This window comes from Bufo bufo, chromosome 10 (genome assembly GCF_905171765.1).
Source record: "Bufo bufo chromosome 10, aBufBuf1.1, whole genome shotgun sequence".
Taxonomy (NCBI): Eukaryota; Metazoa; Chordata; class Amphibia; order Anura; family Bufonidae; genus Bufo; species Bufo bufo.
The window spans coordinates 135,084,417-135,108,323 of NC_053398.1; the positions used below are offsets into that span (position 1 = coordinate 135,084,417).

General features: G+C 44.8%; 1 protein-coding gene across 1 annotated transcript in view; it reads right to left on the reverse strand.

Annotated features, from left to right (window-relative positions):
• The window catches only part of VSTM2B (V-set and transmembrane domain containing 2B), a 70,214-nt gene extending 46,508 nt beyond the window's left edge, over positions 1–23,706 (reverse strand). Inside the window, exons 1-5 of the mRNA XM_040409716.1 lie at positions 23,457–23,706; positions 21,785–22,302; positions 21,007–21,191; positions 14,598–14,630; positions 8,853–9,228 (exon numbers count right to left, since the gene is read on the reverse strand). Of these exons, the coding sequence (XP_040265650.1) occupies positions 8,853–9,228; positions 14,598–14,630; positions 21,007–21,191; positions 21,785–21,866 (676 nt within the window). The 5' untranslated portion in view covers positions 21,867–22,302; positions 23,457–23,706. The remainder of the gene's footprint in view (positions 1–8,852; positions 9,229–14,597; positions 14,631–21,006; positions 21,192–21,784; positions 22,303–23,456) is intronic.
• Between the last annotated feature and the right edge of the window lie 201 nt (positions 23,707–23,907).

A 23,907-nucleotide genomic window follows, 5' to 3' on the forward strand; every position in this document is an offset into this window, starting at 1 on the left:
AAGAGGCACACATCTTGGAAGTTTTTCTTCAGTGAGAAAGTGCAACAAGTGCATCTCAGAAAATACAAAAAAAACCCCCACTTTTTGGGCACAGTTTTTAGGCTCCTCAGCCGGGCATCCATTGTTGCTATGCCCATGGAACATGAAGGGCACCCAAGATTCCTGGGGCAAGATTTCCTGTTATGTTTATCCTCGGTGCTTTGGGTAGTAAGCATGCTTCTAAGACTTCCCATGGTCGCTGAACCGGTCAATAGGAAGAATGATGTGGTTATAATAGGGGTCATCTTATACATCTAAGGGGAGAAGGTTTGTCCACAAACATAGAAGAGGATTCTTCACGGTAAGAGCAGTGAGACTATGGAGCTCTCTGCCTGAGGAGGTGGTGATGGTTATAATATTACAACTTGTAGGCACTAGATTTCTGATCCAGGGATTGATTCTGATAGTCAGCTTGGAGTCTGGAAGGATTTTTTTTCCCCCTAGGAAGAAGAAAGTACTTTTTGCCTTCTTCTGGATCAATTTAGTAGAATAATAGGCTGAGATGGACGTTTGGCGGTTTTCAGCCTTACAGACTCGAGGGCCATTTATTAAACAGAAATACACCTAAATTAGGCGTATTTCTGGTGCAGATTGCGGCACCAAGATCCTTTGCACCGCAATCTGCGACATCTCCCCCCCCCCACGCCAGGTCTAAAAAAGTGGGCATGGCAAGGGCATTTTCTAAGCCTGGCTTAGGCGTAGAAAATGGTGTAAATGTAAGACAGCTCGGAAACTGTCATACATTTAGAAGTGGCGGTGAATCTGCCAAAGTTATGAAGAGGCTGGCGCCAGGTATGGGGCTTTATTAAGACTGGCGTCTAAAACGCTGGTCTTAGTAAATGTGTCCCTTTGTTACTATGTTACTATTGGCCAGTTTGCATTGGTCCAGTGCTTCTGCCATAAGATATGTCTCCATGGTTACAGACTACAAACTAAACATATGTAGTCTGATCCTGCCGTCATGTAGGAAACCGACCATACATTTTACAAAGCTCCATTCACACGTCCGCAAGTGTTGTCCGCACCCGTTCTGCAATTGTGTGGAACGGGTGCGGACCCATTCATTCTCTATGGGGACTAAATGGATGCGGAGAGCACACTATGTGCTCTCCACATCCGCATTTCCGGAGCGCGGCCCCGATCTTCCAGTCCGCAGATCCGGAAAAAAATTGAGTATGTCCTATTCTTCAAAGAAAAAATGTGGGGGATTGGGTCAGCACAACCTGTATGTAGGTGCACATCACTATGGCGAAATACATATACAAACGGAAAATACAAATGTGATAGCACTCTGCATCCAGCATTCTGCCCTGCCTCGATGCTGGATGAGACATTGGTGTACATTTTGGCCAAAGCGTAATAAGCCACTCACCACGTCAAGGTCGCCTCTATTGAGTGGTCCCTAACGCTAGTTCCTACCTGTTTATGGGCCATGACAGCCACACAAAGTCCAGGGAATGCAGGTGCAGCATGCACGCCAAGCACACTCTGCTTTTAACTCCGTCCGGTGCCATTACAGCTTTCATCGGATCCAGGGATGCAAGTACCAACATGCACGCTGAGCCCACCATATTCTTCTCCTGGTAGGTTCTATACAAGCAGACTCAGTCTTATACTGACTTTAAAACCAGCCTCCAGGACAGATTGACTGGTCAGGTGTGCATGACTCCAAGGAGATCGCCACGCCTCCAGGAGAAGTATATAGTGGGCTCAGCGTGCATGTTGGTACTTGCATCCCTGGATCCGATGAAAGCTGTAATGGCACCGGACGGGGTTAAAAGCAGAGTGTACTTGGCGTGCACGCTGACCTGCATTCCCTGGATTTTGTGTGGCTGTGATGGCCCAAAAACAGGTAGGAACTAGTGTTAGGGACCACTCAATAGAGGCGACCTTGACGTGGTGAGTGGCTTATTACGCTTTGGCCAAAATGTACACCAATGCCTCATCCAGCATAGAGGCAGGGCAGAGTGCTGGTTGCAGAGTGCTATCACATTTGTATTTTCCGTTTGTATATGTACTATTCTTGTCTGCAATTGCGGATAAGAATAGCCATTTCTATGGGGGTGCCGGCCGGGGGTGCCCTAGGGACGTGTGAATGGACCCTAAACATGACAGCAATGTCTACTGACTGTCCTATACCCATAGGTCATCCAGTCCCTCCAAAATTGGTGGGTTTGGCTGATGTTAATGTAATGCGTTAGCCCAGGGCACATGAAAGAAAGTAACACAAGACCATACAATCCGACTACACAGTTTGTTTGTAGTCTGTAACCATGGAGACACATCTGCATAGAGGATGTACACAGAAAATGGATGTATTATTTTTTTTAATCAGTCTGCTCCCTCTTGCCTGTAACCATTCCCCTCCTCACATCATGGCACTGTCCCTCTCACACACAGTCCTGTCCTCACATGAGAGGACCTTTCAAGAAGAGCAAGAGCACCCTCCTCCCACTTTCATGAAATACTCTGTGCTGCTGTGGGGACCTAAACCATCTAATACAAGATCAGAAACCTACAGACAGGTTGTACTGTCCCAGCCTACACTAGTGCACAAGGAATACTACAAGGTGCTTAAAGCTTAGACAAACAGACATTAAAACCCAAAGCGTTCAGAGTCCTTCTGAGCCATACATCAGCCTGGAGGTCACGCAGCAGATACTTTATATTAGAAGATTGCATGTAAATGCTGGGAGAATGAACACAGCCCCTCTCCCTCCGCTCTTACCACTTTGATAAATAGATTCCCTTTGAGCCGAGACGCGTTTCAGGCATCATTAGACTCTTGTAGCAGACGGGTTTTCTTCTGGTGCCAAGTCCTGGTGACCTTGAGTGAGTCAGTCTATCAGTGTTTGCCCTCCTGGCAATATCTAGTGTAACCCCCCCCGGAGTGGCATTACCACTTCTGCACCCTGCTACTATCTCTAATGGGTTACCAAAACGTCATCTTATGTATTTTGTTCAGGTCCTCCACAATGTGCATTCCTACTTCTAAAGTAACTGTTATGTTCATGTAATGTGCCTGGTTCAACAGCAGGTGGCGGCAAACATGGCAGAGCTACAGGTCCCCAGAGTGGAACCTTCCCTTCCATTCTAACCCCCCTCTGTGGTGTGGTGGGTGTTTTTCCCACTTGCTGTTTAGTTAGGAGTCTAGCTTACCCCCTGCTAGGGGAAGGAAGCAGGAGCCCGTCCCTGCTGGACGAGCCCTGTCTGTACCAGCTTGAGCACCTTCAGCTCAGCTGGATCTGGAGGCCAAAGCAAAGAGCTTCAGAGATCAGGAGTGAAGTATTCCCTGGATACAGTTAGAGACAGACCAGACTACAGAAAGTGAAGTACGGCATAAAGAGAAGCTGAGTTCCATTGCCAGCCTGTTAGCACAGCAGAGCCAGAGAGTGGCAGACGTAGCAGAGAGGAGTTTGCCTGCCACCGTTACTGCCAAAGCCTGCTGGAACCAAGACAAAGCCATCCAGTCTATACAATATTGCTCCTTTAAGCCCTATGTTTTTATGTATATATATCCAGTAATTTATTGTTTTTATTATATAATAAATTGTTTTTACATTCAATAGCCCACATGATTGCCAAATAACGAGTGCCCCCCATCGTTCCATTTTTACTCATTTCAAAGTCTGAAACTGTTTGGAGAAAAGTTTATTCAAGTAAAGCTGTTTTCAACTTCATCACAAAGTCTGGACTCAATTTATTCTTCATCCCTTACTACTACTACCCTCATTTTCTGCGCTTCGGGGTTCCAGCGTATTCAGGTAGGAGCACCGTGACACGTGCAACACAATTTAGGCCACCCTACACCACTCTGGCATTACTACACCTGGGTACCATCATCTGCCACATCACTAAAAGGGGCCCTGTGCCCTTGTTGCTTCACTGTAACTAGCGTCACGACTAATATGTACTAAAAGGGACACCAAGTAGTGCGTGTGACCTTCGGATGCCGCACTAGTCTCTGGGAAAGAGGGGTGACTACAACTACTTTGGAAATCATGGCATGCTGGGAGTTGTTGTTTTAGAACCACAATTTAGAGACCAGTGGTCTAAAACTAGACCCCATGGAATAAAAATTCTCTTGGTGGGGAGTCATGGTATGCTGGGAGTTGTAGTTGGGGAGCCAAATGTTGGCGATCAGTGGTCTGAAACAAGACCCTATGGAACTAAATTTCCCCCGTCTCATGCATGCTGGGAGTTATAGTTGGAGAGCCACAGGTTGGAGAACAGTTGTGTAAAACTGGACACTGTGGAACCAAATTCCTCTAGGGGGGTCATAGTATGATGGGAGTTATAGTTTGAAAACAGATGGAGAGAGAAAAATTGGAGACTAATGGTCGAAAACAATATTCTTGGACCCAAATTCCCCTTGGCTATTGTGACATGCTGGGAGTTTTGGTTGGAGACCAGCAGTCCAAAACTAGACCCTATCAAAACAAATTATTTTAGGTGGTCATGCCATGTTGGGAGTTGTAGTTCTAAAACAGATGGTAAGTCACAGATTGAAGAAATCAATGCTCTATGGAACCAAATTCCCTTGGCTTCCAGAGCATGCTGAGAGTTGTAGTCTTGAAAAAGCTGGAGGGATTAGAGAAAGCAGTGGTTTAAAACAAGACCCAAATGGAACTTAATTCCCATAAGAAACAAGCAAGCTTCTCTTAAAGCTACACACACACATTCAGTTACACTTCACTGGATAACCTGTAATTGGGAGCTTCCCCTTTAAATTTTGGTCCTCTGTCTTATTTCTAAGCAATATTCATGGCTCTGGGTCTGAGCAGCGGCAGGCCGACTCCGGAGCCAGTGGAGCTTTCATCTCATCACCTCCGGCTGCTGGGACTCCCGAGGAGAGCGGATAGGCTAACGACACTGTTTGCGGTATTAATTATTAATTTTAAATACTGTCTGGCTGCACTTTGTTCTCCGGCGGGGGCCTCCAGGGCCAGGATTTTCATCACATCAGTGGATTTTTAAAATTTAAATAGACAAAAAGTGACTTTTTCTGCACTTGCTCCGAGCTCGGGTCCTCTGAACTCGTCTGGCAGAGGCTTCATGTAAGAGTGAACTCTGCTGCACACTCCTTACTGCTACGTTACTGGGAGTATGTGAACGAGGGGCTCATACCCCCGGATCCTCCACATATACGCCCCGCTGGTATTATTTTACCACTGTATTTTAGTACTATTCAAAAACAGCATAACAGTATTATGTAGGCGCTATATGACAGTATTTGGCGGACACGGCTTGGTAGTATTACGTGGCCTATAAAAGTCTGTATGATACTAATAAATGGGCAGTACATTGCAGTATTTGGTAGACAGTATCTGGCAGCTTCAAGTGGACAATCTATGCAGGTATTTGGTGCACAGCGTATTGTGGCATTAAGTGGGCAGTATATCATGATATGGCGGTAGAAAGTGTATTGCGGTATTAAGTGGGCTCGAAATTATGTATTCAGTAGACAGTATATGGTGATATTACGTGGGTACTATATAGCTAAAGCAGTATTTGGTAGAAAGTGTATTGTGGTTTCAAGTGGGCGCTATATGGTAGACAGTATATAGTGGTATTAAGTGGTCACTATATAATGGTATTTGGTACACAGGGTATGGTGGTATTAGGTGGGCACTATATGGCAATATTTGGTAGACAGTGCATAGTAGTTTAAGTGGGCACTATATGGTGGTATTTGGTAGACAGTGTATGGTGGTATTAAGTGGGCACTATATGGTGGTATTTGGTAGACAGTGTATTGTGGTATTAAGTGGGCACTATATGGTGGTATTTGGTAGACAGTGTATGGTGGTATTAAGTGGGCGCTATATGGTGGTATTTGGTAGACAGTGTATGGTGGTATTAAGTGGGCGCTATATGGTGGTATTTGGTAGACAGTGTATGGTGGTATTAAGTGGGCACTATATGGTGGTATTTGGTAGACAGTGTATGGTGGTATTAAGTGGGCACTATATGGTGGTATTTGGTAGACAGTGTATGGTGGTATTAAGTGGGCACTATATGGTGGTATTTGGTAGACAGTGTATGGTGGTATTAAGTGGGCACTATATGGTGGTATTTGGTAGACAGTGTATGGTGGTATTAAGTGGGCACTATATGGTGGTATTTGGTAGACAGTGTATGGTGGTATTAAGTGGGCACTATATGGTGGTATTTGGTAGACAGTGTATGGTGGTATTAAGTGGGCACTATATGGTGGTATTTGGTAGACAGTGTATGGTGGTATTAAGTGGGCACTATATGGTGGTATTTGGTAGACAGTGTAGTAAGTGGGCACTATATGGTGGTATTTTGTACACAGTGTATGGTGGTATTTGGTACACAGTGTATGGTGGTATTAAGTGGGCACTATATGGTGGCATTTGTAGACAGTGTATGGTGGTATTAAGTGGGCACTATATGGTGGTATTTGTAGACAGTGTATGGTGGTATTAAGTGGGCACTATATGGTGATATTTGGTAGACAGTGTATGGTGGTATTAAGTGGGCACTATATGGTGGTATTTGGTAGACAGTGTATGGTGGTATTAAGTGGGCGCTATATGGTGATATTTGGTAGACAGTGTATGGTGGTATTAAGTGGGCACTATATGGTGGTATTTTGTACACAGTGTATGGTGGCATTTGTAGACAGTGTATGGTGGTATTAAGTGGGCACTATATGGTGGTATTTGTAGACAGTGTATGGTGGTATTAAGTGGGCACTATATGGTGATATTTGGTAGACAGTGTATGGTGGTATTAAGTGGGCACTATATGGTGGTATTTGGTAGACAGTGTATGGTGGTATTAAGTGGGCGCTATATGGTGATATTTGGTAGACAGTGTATGGTGGTATTAAGTGGGCACTATATGGTGGTATTTGGTAGACAGTGTATGGTGGTATTAAGTGGGCACTATATGGTGGTATTTGGTAGACAGTGTATGGTGGTATTAAGTGGGCACTATATGGTGGTATTTGGTAGACAGTGTATGGTGGTATTAAGTGGGCACTATATGGTGGTATTTGGTAGACAGTGTATGGTGGTATTAAGTGGGCACTATATGGTGGTATTTGGTAGACAGTGTATGGTGGTATTAAGTGGGCACTATATGGTGGTATTTGGTAGACAGTGTATGGTGGTATTAAGTGGGCACTATATGGTGGTATTTGGTAGACAGTGTATGGTGGTATTAAGTGGGCACTATATGGTGGTATTTGGTAGACAGTGTATTAAGTGGGCACTATATGGTGGTATTTTGTACACAGTGTATGGTGGTATTTGGTACACAGTGTATGGTGGTATTAAGTGGGCACTATATGGTGGCATTTGTAGACAGTGTATGGTGGTATTAAGTGGGCACTATATGGTGGTATTTGTAGACAGTGTATGGTGGTATTAAGTGGGCACTATATGGTGATATTTGGTAGACAGTGTATGGTGGTATTAAGTGGGCACTATATGGTGGTATTTGGTAGACAGTGTATGGTGGTATTAAGTGGGCGCTATATGGTGATATTTGGTAGACAGTGTATGGTGGTATTAAGTGGGCACTATATGGTGGTATTTGGTAGACAGTGTATGGTGGTATTAAGTGGGCACTATATGGTGGTATTTGGTAGACAGTGTATGGTGGTATTAGGTAAGCAATACATGTGGTGTTTGATATACAGTGTATGATGGTGGGCACTGTGTGGTGTATAATGTAGGTATTATTTGAGCAGAGATACCCGCTTTATACACTCTAACATATTGCCGCCCCCCACCTGCAGACACATGGACCTTCTACAGACCTTTTTTTCAGATCCTATGAAGTTTATCAGAACTTTTGACGGCACAAAACACCATTTGTTGACTCCACAAGACAGTTATAGAGACTATTAGGTGTCTCCATGTAGATAAAGCCAAATTGTCGAGCAATATGTGGTTCCACGACTTCCTAACGTTCATAGTATTTCCTTTTCTAACCGCTTTAAAGATCTCTGCTTGCTGTGTGTTCTGACCACACAGATGCATGGCTGGTTACAGTGTATCAGAATCCTCTCTTGTAACTAGCGTTGGAGCTAGTTGGACATGATCAGGAGGGGTTTTTTCTTCTCTGGCTGCTTCTATTCACTGATAGCAAGCAGGCTTTTTAAAATGATGAAATGTATTTAGAATGTAGCAGAAAATATTACAAAATAAATAAACAAATCTCAGCTATAAATAGAAAACCCCCTAGTAATGTGAAGTGTTTTTGGAATAAACAATAGCTGCTGCTAGGGCTGGGCTCTAGACAGAATCAGTCTCCTTCCCCTTCTGGCAACCGACCCTATAGTCCCATAGTCCCAGTAGGCCATGCTACTGCAGAGGCTGACAAGCAGGGCAGATCTTTCTGGTGGAGGTGGCCCTTATGGCTTTGCCCACCTCCAGCAATAAACAGAGGAGAATGACTGAGCATGCGTGTCCACCAGAATTTAGCTCGGTAGGTGGAAGTGCACCTAAAATTTAGCATCCCTCCGAGGGTAGCCACGGTCAGCTAAGTGGTAGACAAAAGTATAACTACTAAACCATGACAAGGCGCGTCATCTGACAACCACAGAAACATACAATGACACAACATACAATGACCCCGAATCAAATGTCTACACAACTCATATTCTTCCCTGCGTGATCAAAGCCGATACTGTAATTTATTGCATTAACCAGTAAAGGTTTCTCTTAATTATCATTTTTCTGTCTGTTTTTGACACAAAAGTATCACACAATTTTTTGATGTCATGCAGTACACAGCAGTGTCCACCAGATGGCGCTGCATACCAGCAGATCACTCACCAGAACCATGTTGCTGCCGCAGGATAGCTGCTTTCCCAGGTGCAGGGGAAGCTGAGGAGGATGCTGCAGTGGCTGGGGATGAGGCCAGGCTTTCTCCTGGAGGATTGGGGCGCTTGTTTCCAGGTTCCGGGGTTGCTCTATTGCCAGGGTTATTCCTACGGGGCCCACTGCTCTGGATGTGGGATACAGCCTCGGCTGCCTGCATGTCAGGTGGAGAATAACGTGAAATGACCCGAAGCATTGCCTGGGCTTTGTGTTCCTGAGTCTCATCGTCTCCATAGTCTGACACCCGGCACTCATACACTCCTTCGTCCTGCTTCCTGACGTTGGAGAGCCTCAGACGGTGCGAGATGTCGTTGCCTTGGACCCGGACAGTCTGCAATGAGAGCGAGACCCTAATTTATCCCGCTATTCCAATATAGTTCCGTAAATGCAGAAAACAAGACGACACGAGAGCTAAAACAATAAATAAAGAAAAGAAAAAGCAGCATGTACATTCTTTTTCAATTTTTAAGCAATTTTCAAGATCTCTGCTTGCTGTCGGTGAATAGAAACCATCTAGCGTGTATACATAAGCTGAAAACATGTCCTCCCTGCACAAGTGCCTCTTGATCAGACTTCCCCAGCTCTGTGTGAGCAGGACGAGGCCAGGATGGATGTTTCCGTTTCAGTGACAGAAAGCAGAGATCTTGAAAATGGGGAAGAAATGCAAATTATATCAGGATCTGGGCTCACAGAGGATTGTCTAGGCTGGATACAATTGTAGCAAACCCTCAGCTGTGTTAGGGCTCGTTCACACGAACGTATTTTGTGTCCTGTATACGGAACCATTCATTTCAATGGGTCCGCAAAAGATGCGGACAGCACTCCGTGTGATGTCCGCATCCGTTGCTCCTGCCCGTTTTTCGGACATGAATAAGCATTTCTATAATGGGCCTCCTGTTCTGTTCTGCAAATTGTGGAAGGCACACGGGCGGCATCCGTTTTTTGCGGATACGTAATTTGCAGACTGCAAAAAAACTGCGCGGCCGTGTGAATGAGCCCTTATGCAGGTTTGTACAGATTTGTGGACGTAAATAAGAATGTTCTCATTGACTGACAGCAAGCAGAGATCTTGAAAATCGTCATTTGAAATGTGTACGTCTTTACGTTATACGGCTTAGTAGAGGCGGGCACCGGGGCAATTGTCCCTTTTGCCCCTTTGGCATTGAAGAGGGAGAAGTGCCGGCGGTGCAGATGTGTGCCTGACACTAGACCCTGCTGCACAGCCGCGAGTGCCATCACCACCGTATCCACAGGGACGAAGATCTGGAGACGCCAGTTGACCCCATAACGCCCTTTTCACTTTGTTATTGGGGGCAATAAATGAATAAGATTTCCCATTCTGGCTTCTAGGAAAGCTGGGTGGCAACTTCTGAGCAGCTCCCATGGATTGTCACCCAGCGCTCCCTCTGATTATACAACGTCCACACCTGGGATAGTGAATTATGTTCCCCTGACAGATCTGCCCCCCGGGCACAGGGAGGCGGCAGCGCCCCCTCCTGACTGCTGGCTGTAGGGGCACAAACATCTCACCTCACACAGCTAGGAGGAGGGGCAGCCACAGGGTATTATTTATTTATTTATTTTCTTTTTGTTATATTTTTTTTAGAAGGTTCAAAATAAATAAAGAAATATTATATTTCCATTTACAAAGTGATTCCTGGACGTACAAACATTGTCATAAATGTGATACTATTATATCCATCTATATCCATCTATGTATCTCATATCTATCTATCTATCTCTATATCTATCTATCTATTATCTATCTATCTATCTATCTCTATATCTATCTATTATCTATCTATCTATCTATCTATCTATCTATCTATCATCTATCTCATATCTATCTCCTATCTATCTATCTATTATCTATCTATCTATTATCTATTATCTATCTATCTATCTATCTATTATCTATCTATCTATCTATTATCTATCTATCTATTATCTATCTATCTATCTCATATCTATCTATCTATCTATCTATCTATCTATTATCTATCTATCTATTTATCTATTATCTCATATCTATCTATTATCTATCTATCTATCTATCTATCTATCTATCTATCTATCTATCTATCTCATATCTATCTATCTATCTATCTATCTATCTATCTCATATCTATCTATTATCTATCGATCTATCTATCTATTTATCTATTATCTCATATCTATCTATTATCTATCGATCTATCTATCTATCTATCTATCTATTATCTATCTATTATCTATCTATCTATTTATCTATTATCTCATATCTATCTATCTATCTATCTATCTATCTATCTATCTATCTATCTATCTATCTCATATCTATCTATCTATCTATCTATCTATCTATCTATCTATCTCATATCTATCTATCTATCTATCTATCTATCTATCTATCTATTATCTATCTCTCTCATATCTATCTATCTATCTCATATCTATCTATCTATCTATCTATCTATCTATCTATCTATCTATCTATCTCATATCTATCTATCTATCTATCTATCTATCTATCTATCTATCTATTATCTATCTCTCTCATATCTATCTATCTATCTCATATCTATCTATCTATCTATCTATCTATCTATCTATCTATCTATCTAGTTCAGTACAGTTGATGGCCGATGATCTTTATGGCTTCTATATGTCCATTATATTCCACACTTGACCTTCTGTGTGTTTTTCATGCTTCTCTGGTTCATACATCGTGAGCACATTGATAATTAATGTTCTGCGGGGGCGGGGGTGGGGGGAGGGGTGATTATATGGATGGGAGATTTGCTGGGGGCTTTGTAATGTAATTAATATTGAAAGAACCCTGCTTCTGAATGTTACTAACGGGAATCACACGTCCTGCCATATATTATCCTGCGTACCTTGTAATCTACTAAATATTTCATCCGTCTGCCCCGTCTATGAGCTGAGCCTGCATTTTACCACTAGAACTCAAGTTTTAATATATAGCTGCTTGCTGCCAGTGAATGCAAACATTCTTGCTCACACCCAATGCTTGTCCCAGCTGAGGTTTTGTTACAATTGCATTCAGTCTAGAGTAGACAATCAGTAGCACAAATCTCTCTACCCAGTTTGCTACAATGTATCGATGCAGGTTTAACTGGATCAGTCCGGAGTCTCAGAGAGACCTGGATACAACGGTGACAAACTTTGAGATGTGAGGCCTGCGCCAATTTCATGGGTATGCTCCCATTCACTGACAACAAGCAGATCTCACATCTCATTGCAATGGTCTTTCATGGGGTCTGTTGCTTTCCAAGCCGATTCAAATTGGCCATGGGCCAAAGAAAGGGGTGGATATAGGCTCCAATTCAGCCTGAGCCCCTCACCCTTTCAAATGCTTTCTGTGCGCCCCCTAGAGGCACCAACAAGCCACTGTGCCCTGGCCAAGGTCTATAGATACAAGACCAGGGCCACAACCTAAATAGACGGAGGCATAGTGCCTGGCAGGGCTGGTGCCTCCCCCGCGGGGTGCAGATGGCTCAAGATGGATAAAGCCTCTATTCCGACTGCCCATAATTGCTGCTTCATCTAGTCCTTTAATCGCCGTCACAAATCCTCCACCCTTATTCGCATCAACCCATCCCCCTAGACAAAAAACGGAATCAAGATTGTCAGAAAATAAAACTAACTTTTTAATGTGTATCATGACGTCAGTTACATTGTAACATGTGTATCATGACGTCAGCTTTGTGTGCCAAATATGTTATCCGTGTAAGCAGCCTGAATCTGACATCCGCCAGTTCGAAGGGTTAAATACCGTACGCTTACAGAGGCACTTCCCATAGAGGATGACCCCCCTCCATGATGTCACTGAAAATGGCACTTTACAAAAAATTTGCCTATTTTAGGGTGAAAACGACCACCACAATGAGCCAATTCATGTCAGCTGAAAACTGTGAGACGTTCTCGTGCCCGCCTTGTTCTAGCATTGACCCTCTAGGTGACCTAAGCACTGTGCAAAAAACTATGAGCCCCCTGGGGCCCTGAAGGTGAAAGGTCATTTCCACCATTCTACAATGGCTGGAATGTAACCAGGATTTAAAGCCCTGGGGCAATAATAGCGGCTTCAGAAGACGTAATCATCCATTGCATCTTTGTCATTACCAGTTATTCTAGTGTTGATAAAGCAGAGCTGACAATGTCAGATGTGGTGCAGGAGAGTTCACCACATGCGGAAGCCGAGGCAGCCCGGTGCAGCAGAGCTGAGCTTTTCATTTCACACATAGACTGATTGCAATCTATGTGATCATCTTACATAGGACTGCAGGTTAATCTATTACATTATAATAACTCAGTCCCAAGGATAAATGGGATTCCCCGGAAGGTAAAGATTAATTCCAATTTGCTTATCTATCTATCTACGGAGTGCCGTGGAATATTCTAGTTTTCTGCGTTTTTGGATATCGGATCGCTTCAACATCTGCTGGCACCCTTTTGTTTTTGGACGTGCTGTGCTGTTCATACTTTATACAATTTTTGCTATCTATCTATCTATTATCTATCTATCTATCTATCTATCTATCTATCTATCTATCTATCTATTATCTATCTATCTATTATCTATCTATCTCATATCTATCTATCTATCTCATATCTATCTATCTATCTATCTATCTATCTATCTATCTATCTATCTATCTATCTATCTATCTATCTATCTATCTATCTATCTCATATCTATCTATTATCTATCTCCTATCTATCTATCTATCTATCTATCTCATATCTATCTATTATCTATCTCCTATCTATCTATCTATCTATCTATCTATCTATCTATCTATCTATCTATCATCTATCTATCTATCTATCTATCTATCTATCTATTATCTATCTATCTATCTATCTATCTATCTATCTCATATCTATCTATCTATCTATCTATCTATCTATCTCATATCTATCTATCTATCTATCTATCTATCTATCTATCTATCTATCTATCTATCTATCTATCTATCTATCTAATATCTATCTATTATCTATCTATCTATCTCATATCTATCTATCTATCTATCTATCTATTATCTATCTATCTATTATCTATCTATCTATCTATCTATCTATCTATCTATCTATCTATCTATCTATCTCCTATCTATCTATCTATCTATCTATCTATCTATCTATCTATCTATCTATCTATCTCATATCTATCTATCTCATATCTATCTATCTATCTATCTATCTATCTATCTATCTATCTATCTATCTATCTATCTATCTATTATCTATCTCCTATCTATCTATCTATCTATCTCCTATCTCATATCTATATATTATCTATCTATTATCTATCTATCTATCTATCTATCTATCTATCTATCTATCTATCTATTATCTATCTATCTATTATCTATCTATCTATCTATCTATCTCATATCTATCTATCTATCTATCTATCTATCTATCTAATCTATCTCTTGCTCTAACATCAAATATGACAAATTCAACTCTGCTACATCTCTATTGCGGACAAACAAGACCTAATTAGATACCAGCCACCAAACCAAAAGCCATCATCCCATTGACGTTTCGCCAGTTGATTTGCCTGCATCACTATCCATTGATCCGCCACGCTTTGGCCGTCTGATATTCATATAATAGTTTGAGGCGTTTTCCACTTGATTTCATAAATTTCAACAAATAGGATAAAAATCCATAAGCGATCGGGCGACTTACACTGATTTTTGTCCCGTCTTTATTTACAACGACCTGAAAGGGAAGACAAATACAGGTGAGTGCACATTGGTAGTGGCTGGGGCTGCGCCATTTTTATCAGTTGGTGCTTTTTCTGCTTTCCATAGAACATAATGATAGGAAATGAGATGGGCAGTGCCCGCGTATTCAGTTTCCAGGCCCCACACTGCGCCATCCTTACCCAGGTTTTAACACGACGCTATAATATGATAGGCTTAGTGTGAATTAGGCTTATTACCCAGAAGCCCCTCCTTCCGTTGGCGCACGGCGGTGCGCTGTGTGTATAAAGAGGCTGACTTCTCAGGATAGTAATCATCATATTGTGCGCAGGAGCGCGGCGCTGCGTCCCAGGGTGCACGGCTGCCTCAATGTGTTTGCACATACAAGTAGCAGGGATAAATAGCAGATCCCTGCTGCATTCTCCGATCCGTCCTCCCACACAGCGCACAAACGCTGAACGCAACGGCGAGGAGGCGAAAATGTAAGTATTGTGCATAAAAGTACAAATCACATTCACTATTCTACTCTATGGAGTACGATTACTGATACATAGCCAACTGAGCAACAAAAGGTGGACGGATGGATGGATAGACAGATAGATAGATATGGGATACGCCATCGACTCCTATACACCGACCCCGGGTGCGTCCCCATTCCTCAACCCCCTATTTCCCACATGCTTTGGCAATACTAATGTATAATTTTAGACCTGCCAATAAAGCTTGATTGATTGATAGATAAATAGATAGATAAATATGAGTTAGATAGATAGATAATAGATATGAGATAGATAGATAGATAGATAGATAATAGATAGATAGATAGATAGATATGAGATAGATAGATAGATAGATAATAGATAGATAATAGATAGATAATAGATAGATAATATATAGATATGAGATAGGAGATAGATAATAGATAGATATGAGATAGATAGATAGATAGGAGATAGATAGATAGATATGAGATAGATAGATAGATAGATAGATAGATAGATAGATAGGAGATAGATAGATAGATAGATATGAGATAGATAGATAGATAGATATGAGATAGATAGATAGATAGATAGATATGAGATAGATAGATAGATAGATAGATAGATAGATAGATAATAGATAGATAGATAGATGATAGATAGATAGATAGATAGATAGACAGATGATAGATAGATAGATAACATAGTTAATATCGTTGAAAAAACACACAAGTCCATTAAGTTCAGAAGCATTATGAGATGAGATAGATAACGATATTGGTCTGTCCTAGGATCTTACGGTCTAAAGTAGACGGAATAATCTGTTTATTTGAGAGAATACAAAATGTTTTAATATAGAATAGGCGATAGAATGTATAAAAGGAAAAAACAAATAATACTACATCTGGATAAATGATGATACTGGATGACTGTCACAGAGAGACAGCTGGTTAGGTGAAAGAGGGAGAGAAGAAGAGAAAAAAGAGAGACACAGGAAGGAGGGGACAGAGGACGAGGGAGGAAGGAAAGCAGAGGAGAGAGAAGTGGAGAGGGGAGAAGAGAGAGAAAGAGAGATAAGAGGAGAGAGAGTTCAAAAAGAGAAGAGAAAGAAATGGTGGTAGAAGGGGAGAAGTGAGAGGAGAGACGAGAGTAGAAGATGAGAGAGAGCAAGGGAAAAAGATTCAGAGAGGGAAAAGGGGGAGAGAAAGACAGAGGAGAGAATGATCAGAGAGACATGGGGCAGCTTTACTAGTGAAAATGCAGCAGTTTTTGGCTTATTTTGGTCGTTCTTTGCATCACATTTACTGTTTTACACTCTTTACGAAGCATTCGTTCAACAAGAGGCATGGCTTAGTGTGAAAAGGGGGCATGGCATAAATGCACTTCTGTGTGCCAAAAATGCGCCAAAATGTTGGTGTATTTTTGGAGTGAAACTGTCGCAACTGTGTAAACGTAGACTAGACAGTTTTTTTGGTGCACAAACGGAATTCGAGCGTAAATCTGGAGCAGCATTTACGATCCTCAAAATTTATAAAGGTGCGCGCCGGAAAAGAGAGTGACCAGAGACATGGTATGTGCAGGGGAGAGAGTAACCTGAGACATGGTGTGTGCAGGGAGAGAGTAACCTGAGACATGGTGTGTGCAGGGAGAGAGTAACCTGAGACATAGTGTGTGCAGGGAGAGAGTGACCAGAGACATTGTGTGTGCAGGGAGAGAGTGACCAGAGACATGGTGTGTGCAGGGGAGAGAGTGACCAGAGACATGGTGTGTGCAGGGAGAGAGTGACCAGAGACATGGTGTGTGCAGGGGAGAGAGTGACCAGAGACATGGTGTGTGCAGGGAGAGAGTAACCTGAGACATGGTGTGTGCAGGGAGAGAGTAACCTGAGACATAGTGTGTGCAGGGAGAGAGTGACCAGAGACATTGTGTGTGCAGGGGAGAGAGTGACCAGAGACATGGTGTGGGCAGGGGAGAGAGTGACCAGAGACATTGTGTGTGCAGGGGAGAGAGTGATCTGAGACATGGTGTGTGCAGGGAGAGAGTAACCTGAGACATAGTGTGTGCAGGGAGAGAGTGATCAGAGACATTGTGTGTGCAGGGAGAGAGTGACCAGAGACATGGTGTGTGCAGGGGAGAGAGTGACCAGAGACATGGTGTGGGCAGGGGAGAGAGTGACCAGAGACATTGTGTGTGCAGGGAGAGAGTAACCTGAGACATAGTGTGTGCAGGGAGAGAGTGACCAGAGACATTGTGTGTGCAGGGAGAGAGTGACCAGAGACATGGTGTGTGCAGGGGAGAGAGTGACCAGAGACATGGTGTGTGCAGGGGAGAGAGTGACCAGAGACATTGTGCAGGGGAGAGAGTGACCAGAGACATGGTGTGTGCAGGGGAGAGAGTGACCATAGACATGGTGTGTGCAGGGGAGAGAGTGACCAGAGACATGGTGTGTGCAGGGGAGAGAGTGATCAGAGACATGGTGTGTGCAGGGAGAGAGTGATCAGAGACATTGTGCAGGGGAGAGAGTGACCAGAGACATAGTGTGAGCAGGGGAGAGAGTGACCAGAGACATGGTGTGTGCAGGGAGAGAGTAACCTGAGACATGGTGTGTGCAGGGAGAGAGTAACCTGAGACATGGTGTGTGCAGGGAGAGAGTGACCAGAGACCTGGTGTATGCAGGGAAGAGAGTGACCAGAGACATGGTGTGTGCAGGGAGAGAGTGACCAGAGACATTGTGCAGGGAGAGAGTGACCAGAGACATTGTGCAGGAGAGAGAGTGACCAGAGACATGGTGTATGCAGGGTAGAAAGTGACCAGAGACAGGGTGTGTGCAGGGGAGAGAGTGACCAGAGACATGGTGTGTGCAGGGAGAGAGTGACCAGAGACATGGTGTGTGCAGGGGAGAGAGTAACCAGAGACATGGTGTGTGCAGGTAGAGAGTGACCAGAGACATTGTGCAGGGGAGAGAGTGACCAGAGACATGGTGTATGCAGGGTAGAAAGTGACCAGAGACAGGGTGTGTGCAGGGGAGAGAGTGACCAGAGACATGGTGTGTGCAGGGAGAGAATGACCAGAGACATGGTGTGTGCAGGGGAGAGAGTGACCAAAGACATGGTGTGTGCAGGGGAGAAAGTGACCAAAGACAGGGTGTGTGCAGGGGAGAGAGTGACCAGAGACATGGTGTGTGCAGGGAGAGAGTAATCAGAAACATGGTGTGTGCAGGGAGAGAGTGACCTGGAACATGGTGTGTGCAGGGGAGAAAGTAATCAGAGACATGATGTGTGCAGGGAGAGAGTGATCAGAGACATGGTGTGTGCAGGGAGAGAGTGATCAGAGACATGGTGTGTGCAGGAAGAGAGTGACCAGAGACATGGTGTGTGCAGGGAGAGAGTGACCAGAGACATGGTGTGTGCAGGGGAGAGAGTGACCAGAGACATAGTGTGTGCAGGGGGAGAGTGAACAGAGACATGGTGTGTGCAGGGGGAGAGTGACCAGAGACATGATGTGTGCAGGGAGAGAGTGATCAGAAAGACACACTGTTTGCAGGGGAGAGAGCATCTAGAGACATGATGTGCGCAGGGTAGACAGAAATCTGAGAGACATGGTGTGCACAGGGGAGAGAATGATTAAATACATGGTGTGTGCAGGGGAGAGAGTGACCAGAGAGACATGGTGCATGCAGGGAGAAAGTTATCAGAGACATGGTATGTGCAGAGAGAGTCATGAGAGACATGATATGTGCAGAGAGGGAGTGACCAGAGACATGGTGTGTGCAGGGGAGAGAGTGATCAGAGACATGGTGTGTGCAGAGAGAGTCATGAGAGACATGGTATGTGGAGAGAGGGAGTGACCAGAGACATGGTGTGTGCAGAGAGAGAGTGACCAGAGACATGGTGTGTGCAGGGAGAGAGTGACCAGAGACATGGTGTGTGCAGGGAAGAAAGTGACCAAAGACATGGTATGTGCAGAGAGAGTCATGAGAGACATGGTATGTGGAGAGAGAGAGAGTGACCAGAGACATGGTGTGTGCAGGGAGAGAGTGATCAGAGACATGGTGTGTGCAGAGAGGGAGTGACCAGAGACATGGTGTGTGCAGGGAGAGAGTGACCAGAGACATGGTGTGTGCAGGGAGAGAGTGATCAGAGACATGGTGTGTGCAGAGAGGGAGTGACCAAAGATATAGTGTGTGCAGGAGAGAGTGACCAGAGACATGGTATGTGCAGGGGAGAGAGTGACCAGAGACATGGTGTGTGCAGGGAGAGAGTGACCAGAGACATGGTGTGTGCAGGGGAGAGTGTGACCAGAGACATAGTGTGTGCAGGGAGAGAGTGACCAGAGACATGGTGTGTGCAGGGGAGAGTGTGACCAGAGATATGGTGTGTGCAGGGGGAGAGTGACCAGAGACATGATGTGTGCAGGGGAGAGTGTGACCAGAGACATAGTGTGTGCAGCGAGAGAGTGACCAGAGACATGGTGTGTGCAGGGGAGAGTGTGACCAGAGATATGGTGTGTGCAGGGAGAGAGTGACCAGAGATATGGTGTGTGCAGGGGAGAGAGTGACCAGAGACATGGTGTGTGCAGGGGAAGAGTGACCAAACACATGGTGTGTGCAGGGGAGAGAGTAACCAGAGACATGGTGTGTGCAGGGGAGAGAGTGACCAGAGACATGGTGTGTGCAGGGGAGAGAGTGACTAGAGACATGGTGTGTGCAGGGGAGAGAGTGACCAGAGACATGGTGTGTGCAGGGGAGAGAGTGACCAGAGATATGGTGTGTGCAGGGGGAGAGTGACCAGAGACATTATGTGTGCAGGGGAGAGAGTGACCAGAGACATGGTGTGTGCAGGGAGAGAGTGACCAGAGATATGGTGTGTGCAGGGGAGAGAGTGACCAGAGACATGGTGTGTGCAGGGGAAGAGTGACCAAAGACATTGTGTGTGCAGGGGAGAGAATGACCAGAGACATGGTGTGTGCAGGGGAGAGAGTAACCAGAGACATGGTGTGTGCAGGGGAGAGAGTGACCAGAGACATGGTGGGTGCAGGGGAGAGAGTGACCAGAGACATGGTGTGTGCAGGGGAGAGAGTGATCAGAGACATGGTGGGTGCAGGGGAGAGAGTGACCAGAGACAGGGTGTGTGCAGGGGAGAGAGTGACCAGAGACATAGTGTGTGCAGGGGAGAGAGTGACCAAAGACATGGTGTGTGCAGGTAGAAAACTATTTGTAATCATTTGCAGAGTTGCATATGAATGTCCTTTGGCAGTGGAGGTGGTGGGGTGTCCTGCTCCGTACATCCCCGCATGTGTCCCCCCCCCCCCCCCCCATCACCCCAGGTCCTCATCCTGATCTGTCTCCAGTTGATTACAATACTATTTTATGAATAGGCCCCCTCCTTCCCGTATATCTATCTTCTGCAGCTACCTGGGTTCTGAACTTGGACGGCAGATCCTCCTCACATCCTGAGCCAAATGATATAAACTTAAATGATTGCACAGCACATCGCTGCCCCCGTATTAAAAAGGGGTCAATTGACTTCTATCTCTAAAATAGAAAATCCTCCATTTACAGCGTGGGGGCTCGTCGGAGCCTCTCATCCTGTGCAAGGCTTTTTGGCAGCTGTGTTCCTGCGGCTGCCTTCCCTTGCATACATTTAGCTCAATAACTCTGCCTGTCAATATCTATTTACCTCTATTTAAGTAACTCCTTGTAGGGTTGAGAGGTTGGCTGGGAGATAAGGCAGATCTGCAAAGCTTGGAGGGACCACTGGGCATTGCCCTTTGTGGGTGCGTGGCCACCCTATGCCCATTTGTCTCCTCCAGTTGCTATTGGCCGTGGACGACAACAATAATGAGGACTGGTCCCAGTGATGGGGTCCCATCAATCATGTGTTCTCAGTGTACATTACATTTGGTCATTACCTTGTTCCTGCTCCCAGGAGCAGTGATTGCTAATTCCAGTGCCGTCTCCCTGGTCGCCTCTTTAAGGTACCACCATTGGATTTCCAAAGAGAATGATGAGGAACCGCTGGCACGAAAAGCACAAGGCATCTCTATATCATCTCCCTCCCTGATAGTCACATCTTTGGGGACTTCAGTGAATGTGGCTGAGAGCAGAAGATAGAATTTACAGGGGGTGGTTAACAGCAGAGATTAATAGACAAGATCAGACTGTTCTCCTCTAATCTGATCTGGCTTTACTCGGGGGTCTACAGCAGTCTGTTAAATGAGACTCCAGTGGATTAAAAAGTAAAGTAATACACTATCCGTCAGCACTCCCCCCCCCCACCCCCATCCACCTCTCCATGGCAAGCAATCTCTGGCTACTTAAAAACTGAGGATGACACCCCCTTCCTCCACCCCAATGCAGACCTGTCCCCTTCCCAATAAACCAGCAGCGGTCAAAATCCAAGCCACTTGTTTGTGCAGACCCAGCGCCCACCCCATTAGATCACCTGCACAATGACCCATTTACGTCCCCGTCCCCCACATACATATTTCAAGCTTAATTATATCCCAAGCTTCCCGTGCAGATGTTATATTGTTTCTAGGGCTTGGAAAAGTCTCATTTGAAATTCTAATTTTCTTGCTTTCCGAAAGGGAGAGCGCTGCACCTGTAAATGGTGCAGGATGCAAAAAAACAAAAAAGGGGGGTGCAAAAACATGCAACCCCTCGATGCAAAATCTGGTATGTACTCACCGTGGACAGTGAAGAGGAGAGGGGAATTGAGCATCAGGTAACAAAGAGCACTGAAGAATCCTTGCTTTTCCATCTCATACATGTCAGTTGCAGGAGATCAGCCGGGAAATAAAACACACAATATCGGCTTCCAAGAGAGAATTAGGGAATTTCCAATCCCATGGCAAAGGTGGAGAAGACGTAGGAGGTCGGGGTGGAAAGTTATCGGTGTTATTTCCTTTAGAAATTCAATTATAAAATCCACATGGAGAGTTGCTGGGATCTCCTCTTGGATCAGCTGTGATCCAGTGGACACCAGATCCTTCCAAAACCCATGCCAAGATCAAAACTGGTGGTGACAGAAGCCCTAACGACTCAATGAGAAGCCTTCATCCCACTCCTGGTCAACGCAGGCGATCGACTCCTTGTCTCCTTGTTGATTTGATAGGTATGGAGAGAGAGAGATATACCCGAGATCTGCTTTGGATCATCCAAATCACCCGACTCTCCTCCCTTGACCCAATCTCAGTAGGACAGATCTGCAAGGAGAACCAAAGGTTTCTTGTTTACACTCCACAGAGGACCTCAACAAATGCATATCAGGTCAGTAAATCTCAGGATCCCCACCATCCCTTCATCCAGTGTAGAAAACCAGGATGTGGCGCAACAAGAAAAACAGAAGCCCCCCTCGAAAATTCTGCTAAAAAAAACAAAAAAGGTCCTTCAGGAACATCAAATGGCAGAGGGAGGTGAAAGCTGCATCCACCAAATAATGCTCATCATCACTTCACATGTGCCTTGGTCCCCACTTCACTAAAACCAGAAGGGGAGGGATGTGATCGAGCATGTCTGTTTAACCCCTCCAAGCCCGGAAGAGCCATACAGTGCTCATCCCTACTACATCCACCACCAGGGCTGAAGGCTATGAGACAGACAGCCTTCTTCCCCTTCCTTTACAAGGGGGGTGCAATATAGAGACTGTTTTGTTTACTGGAAGGAGGAAGAGAGACTACAGGGGGCTCATGAATTGGCGATGTGAGGGAAGGGGGGGTGCACTTGTCGCAACAATAGGGACATTAAATCCCTCATCGAGACTAAGTAACCCCAACTGACGGCTTTGTAATGGGGAACAAAAAGCCGTCAGCAGCTTCCTGTCCGCCTCACGAGCGGGGAGCGACTGTATCCAATCCAAAGGTTATCACGCTTTAAGGATTAAAATGCAAATTCAAATAATTGCCCCCCCCCCCCACACCCGATTTGAATTTAACCCATTAGGCGCAGATTTACCATTGACGACATCCCCCCACCCTAATCCAGCTCTTCTTCAACCCAGAAGTCCTATTGCAAAAATCTCGACGCCCCCTACTCTAAATGACACAGCGTATGAAGGAATGGTGAAGGACACGCACATATACCAGAGAGATCTACAGATATAGGTTATTATAAAAAAAACTTACCCCCCCCCCCACCTCCCCCATAATACCTGCACCATAGATGGTAATGAAGTCCTTGCCCCAGAGCAGGAGAAAATGAAGTCCTACTTGTCATATTCTAATGCAATGACTTCATTCTCTTGGTTCCTACAGGACCAGGCTTCCTATGGAGATGTAGGATTAGTAGGGGGGGGCACGGTTAGGGGGTAACAGGTACCCTACAAGTGTGCGATCGGCAGCAGACAGAATAGATTGCTCACCTCTCAGCTCTGCCATGCAGTCTGAAGATCATGCACAATAGCATTGGTGTCTGATTCAGAGAAAATCCAAGAACTGCAGGGGTTGATGACAGGAGCCGGGGGTAGCATCATCCCAGGGCTCACCGGCTAGCATGCACTATTTCAGGAATAAGGTGTCTTCCAGCCCTTGGCTTCTCTCCTTTCTGCAAAGTTAGCAGTCAGGGCTGAATCCAGCTTCCCCCACTCCCCAGCCTATGCAGTCAGATGGAACAGGCTTGCTGGAGCTTTAGCAGTCAGTACAGGGAGCAGAATTAACCTGTTCCTATGTGGATTTCACATCACCCCCTTGTAGGCATTGCACAGGTCTGCGCCAACCATGAGGGACCTGGAAGGCAGGTTCCTCTCCTTGGGTTTTTCCTTTGCCTCCTTCTAGACAGGAATGCACTGCAGATCTAGCAGCGATGGATCCAAG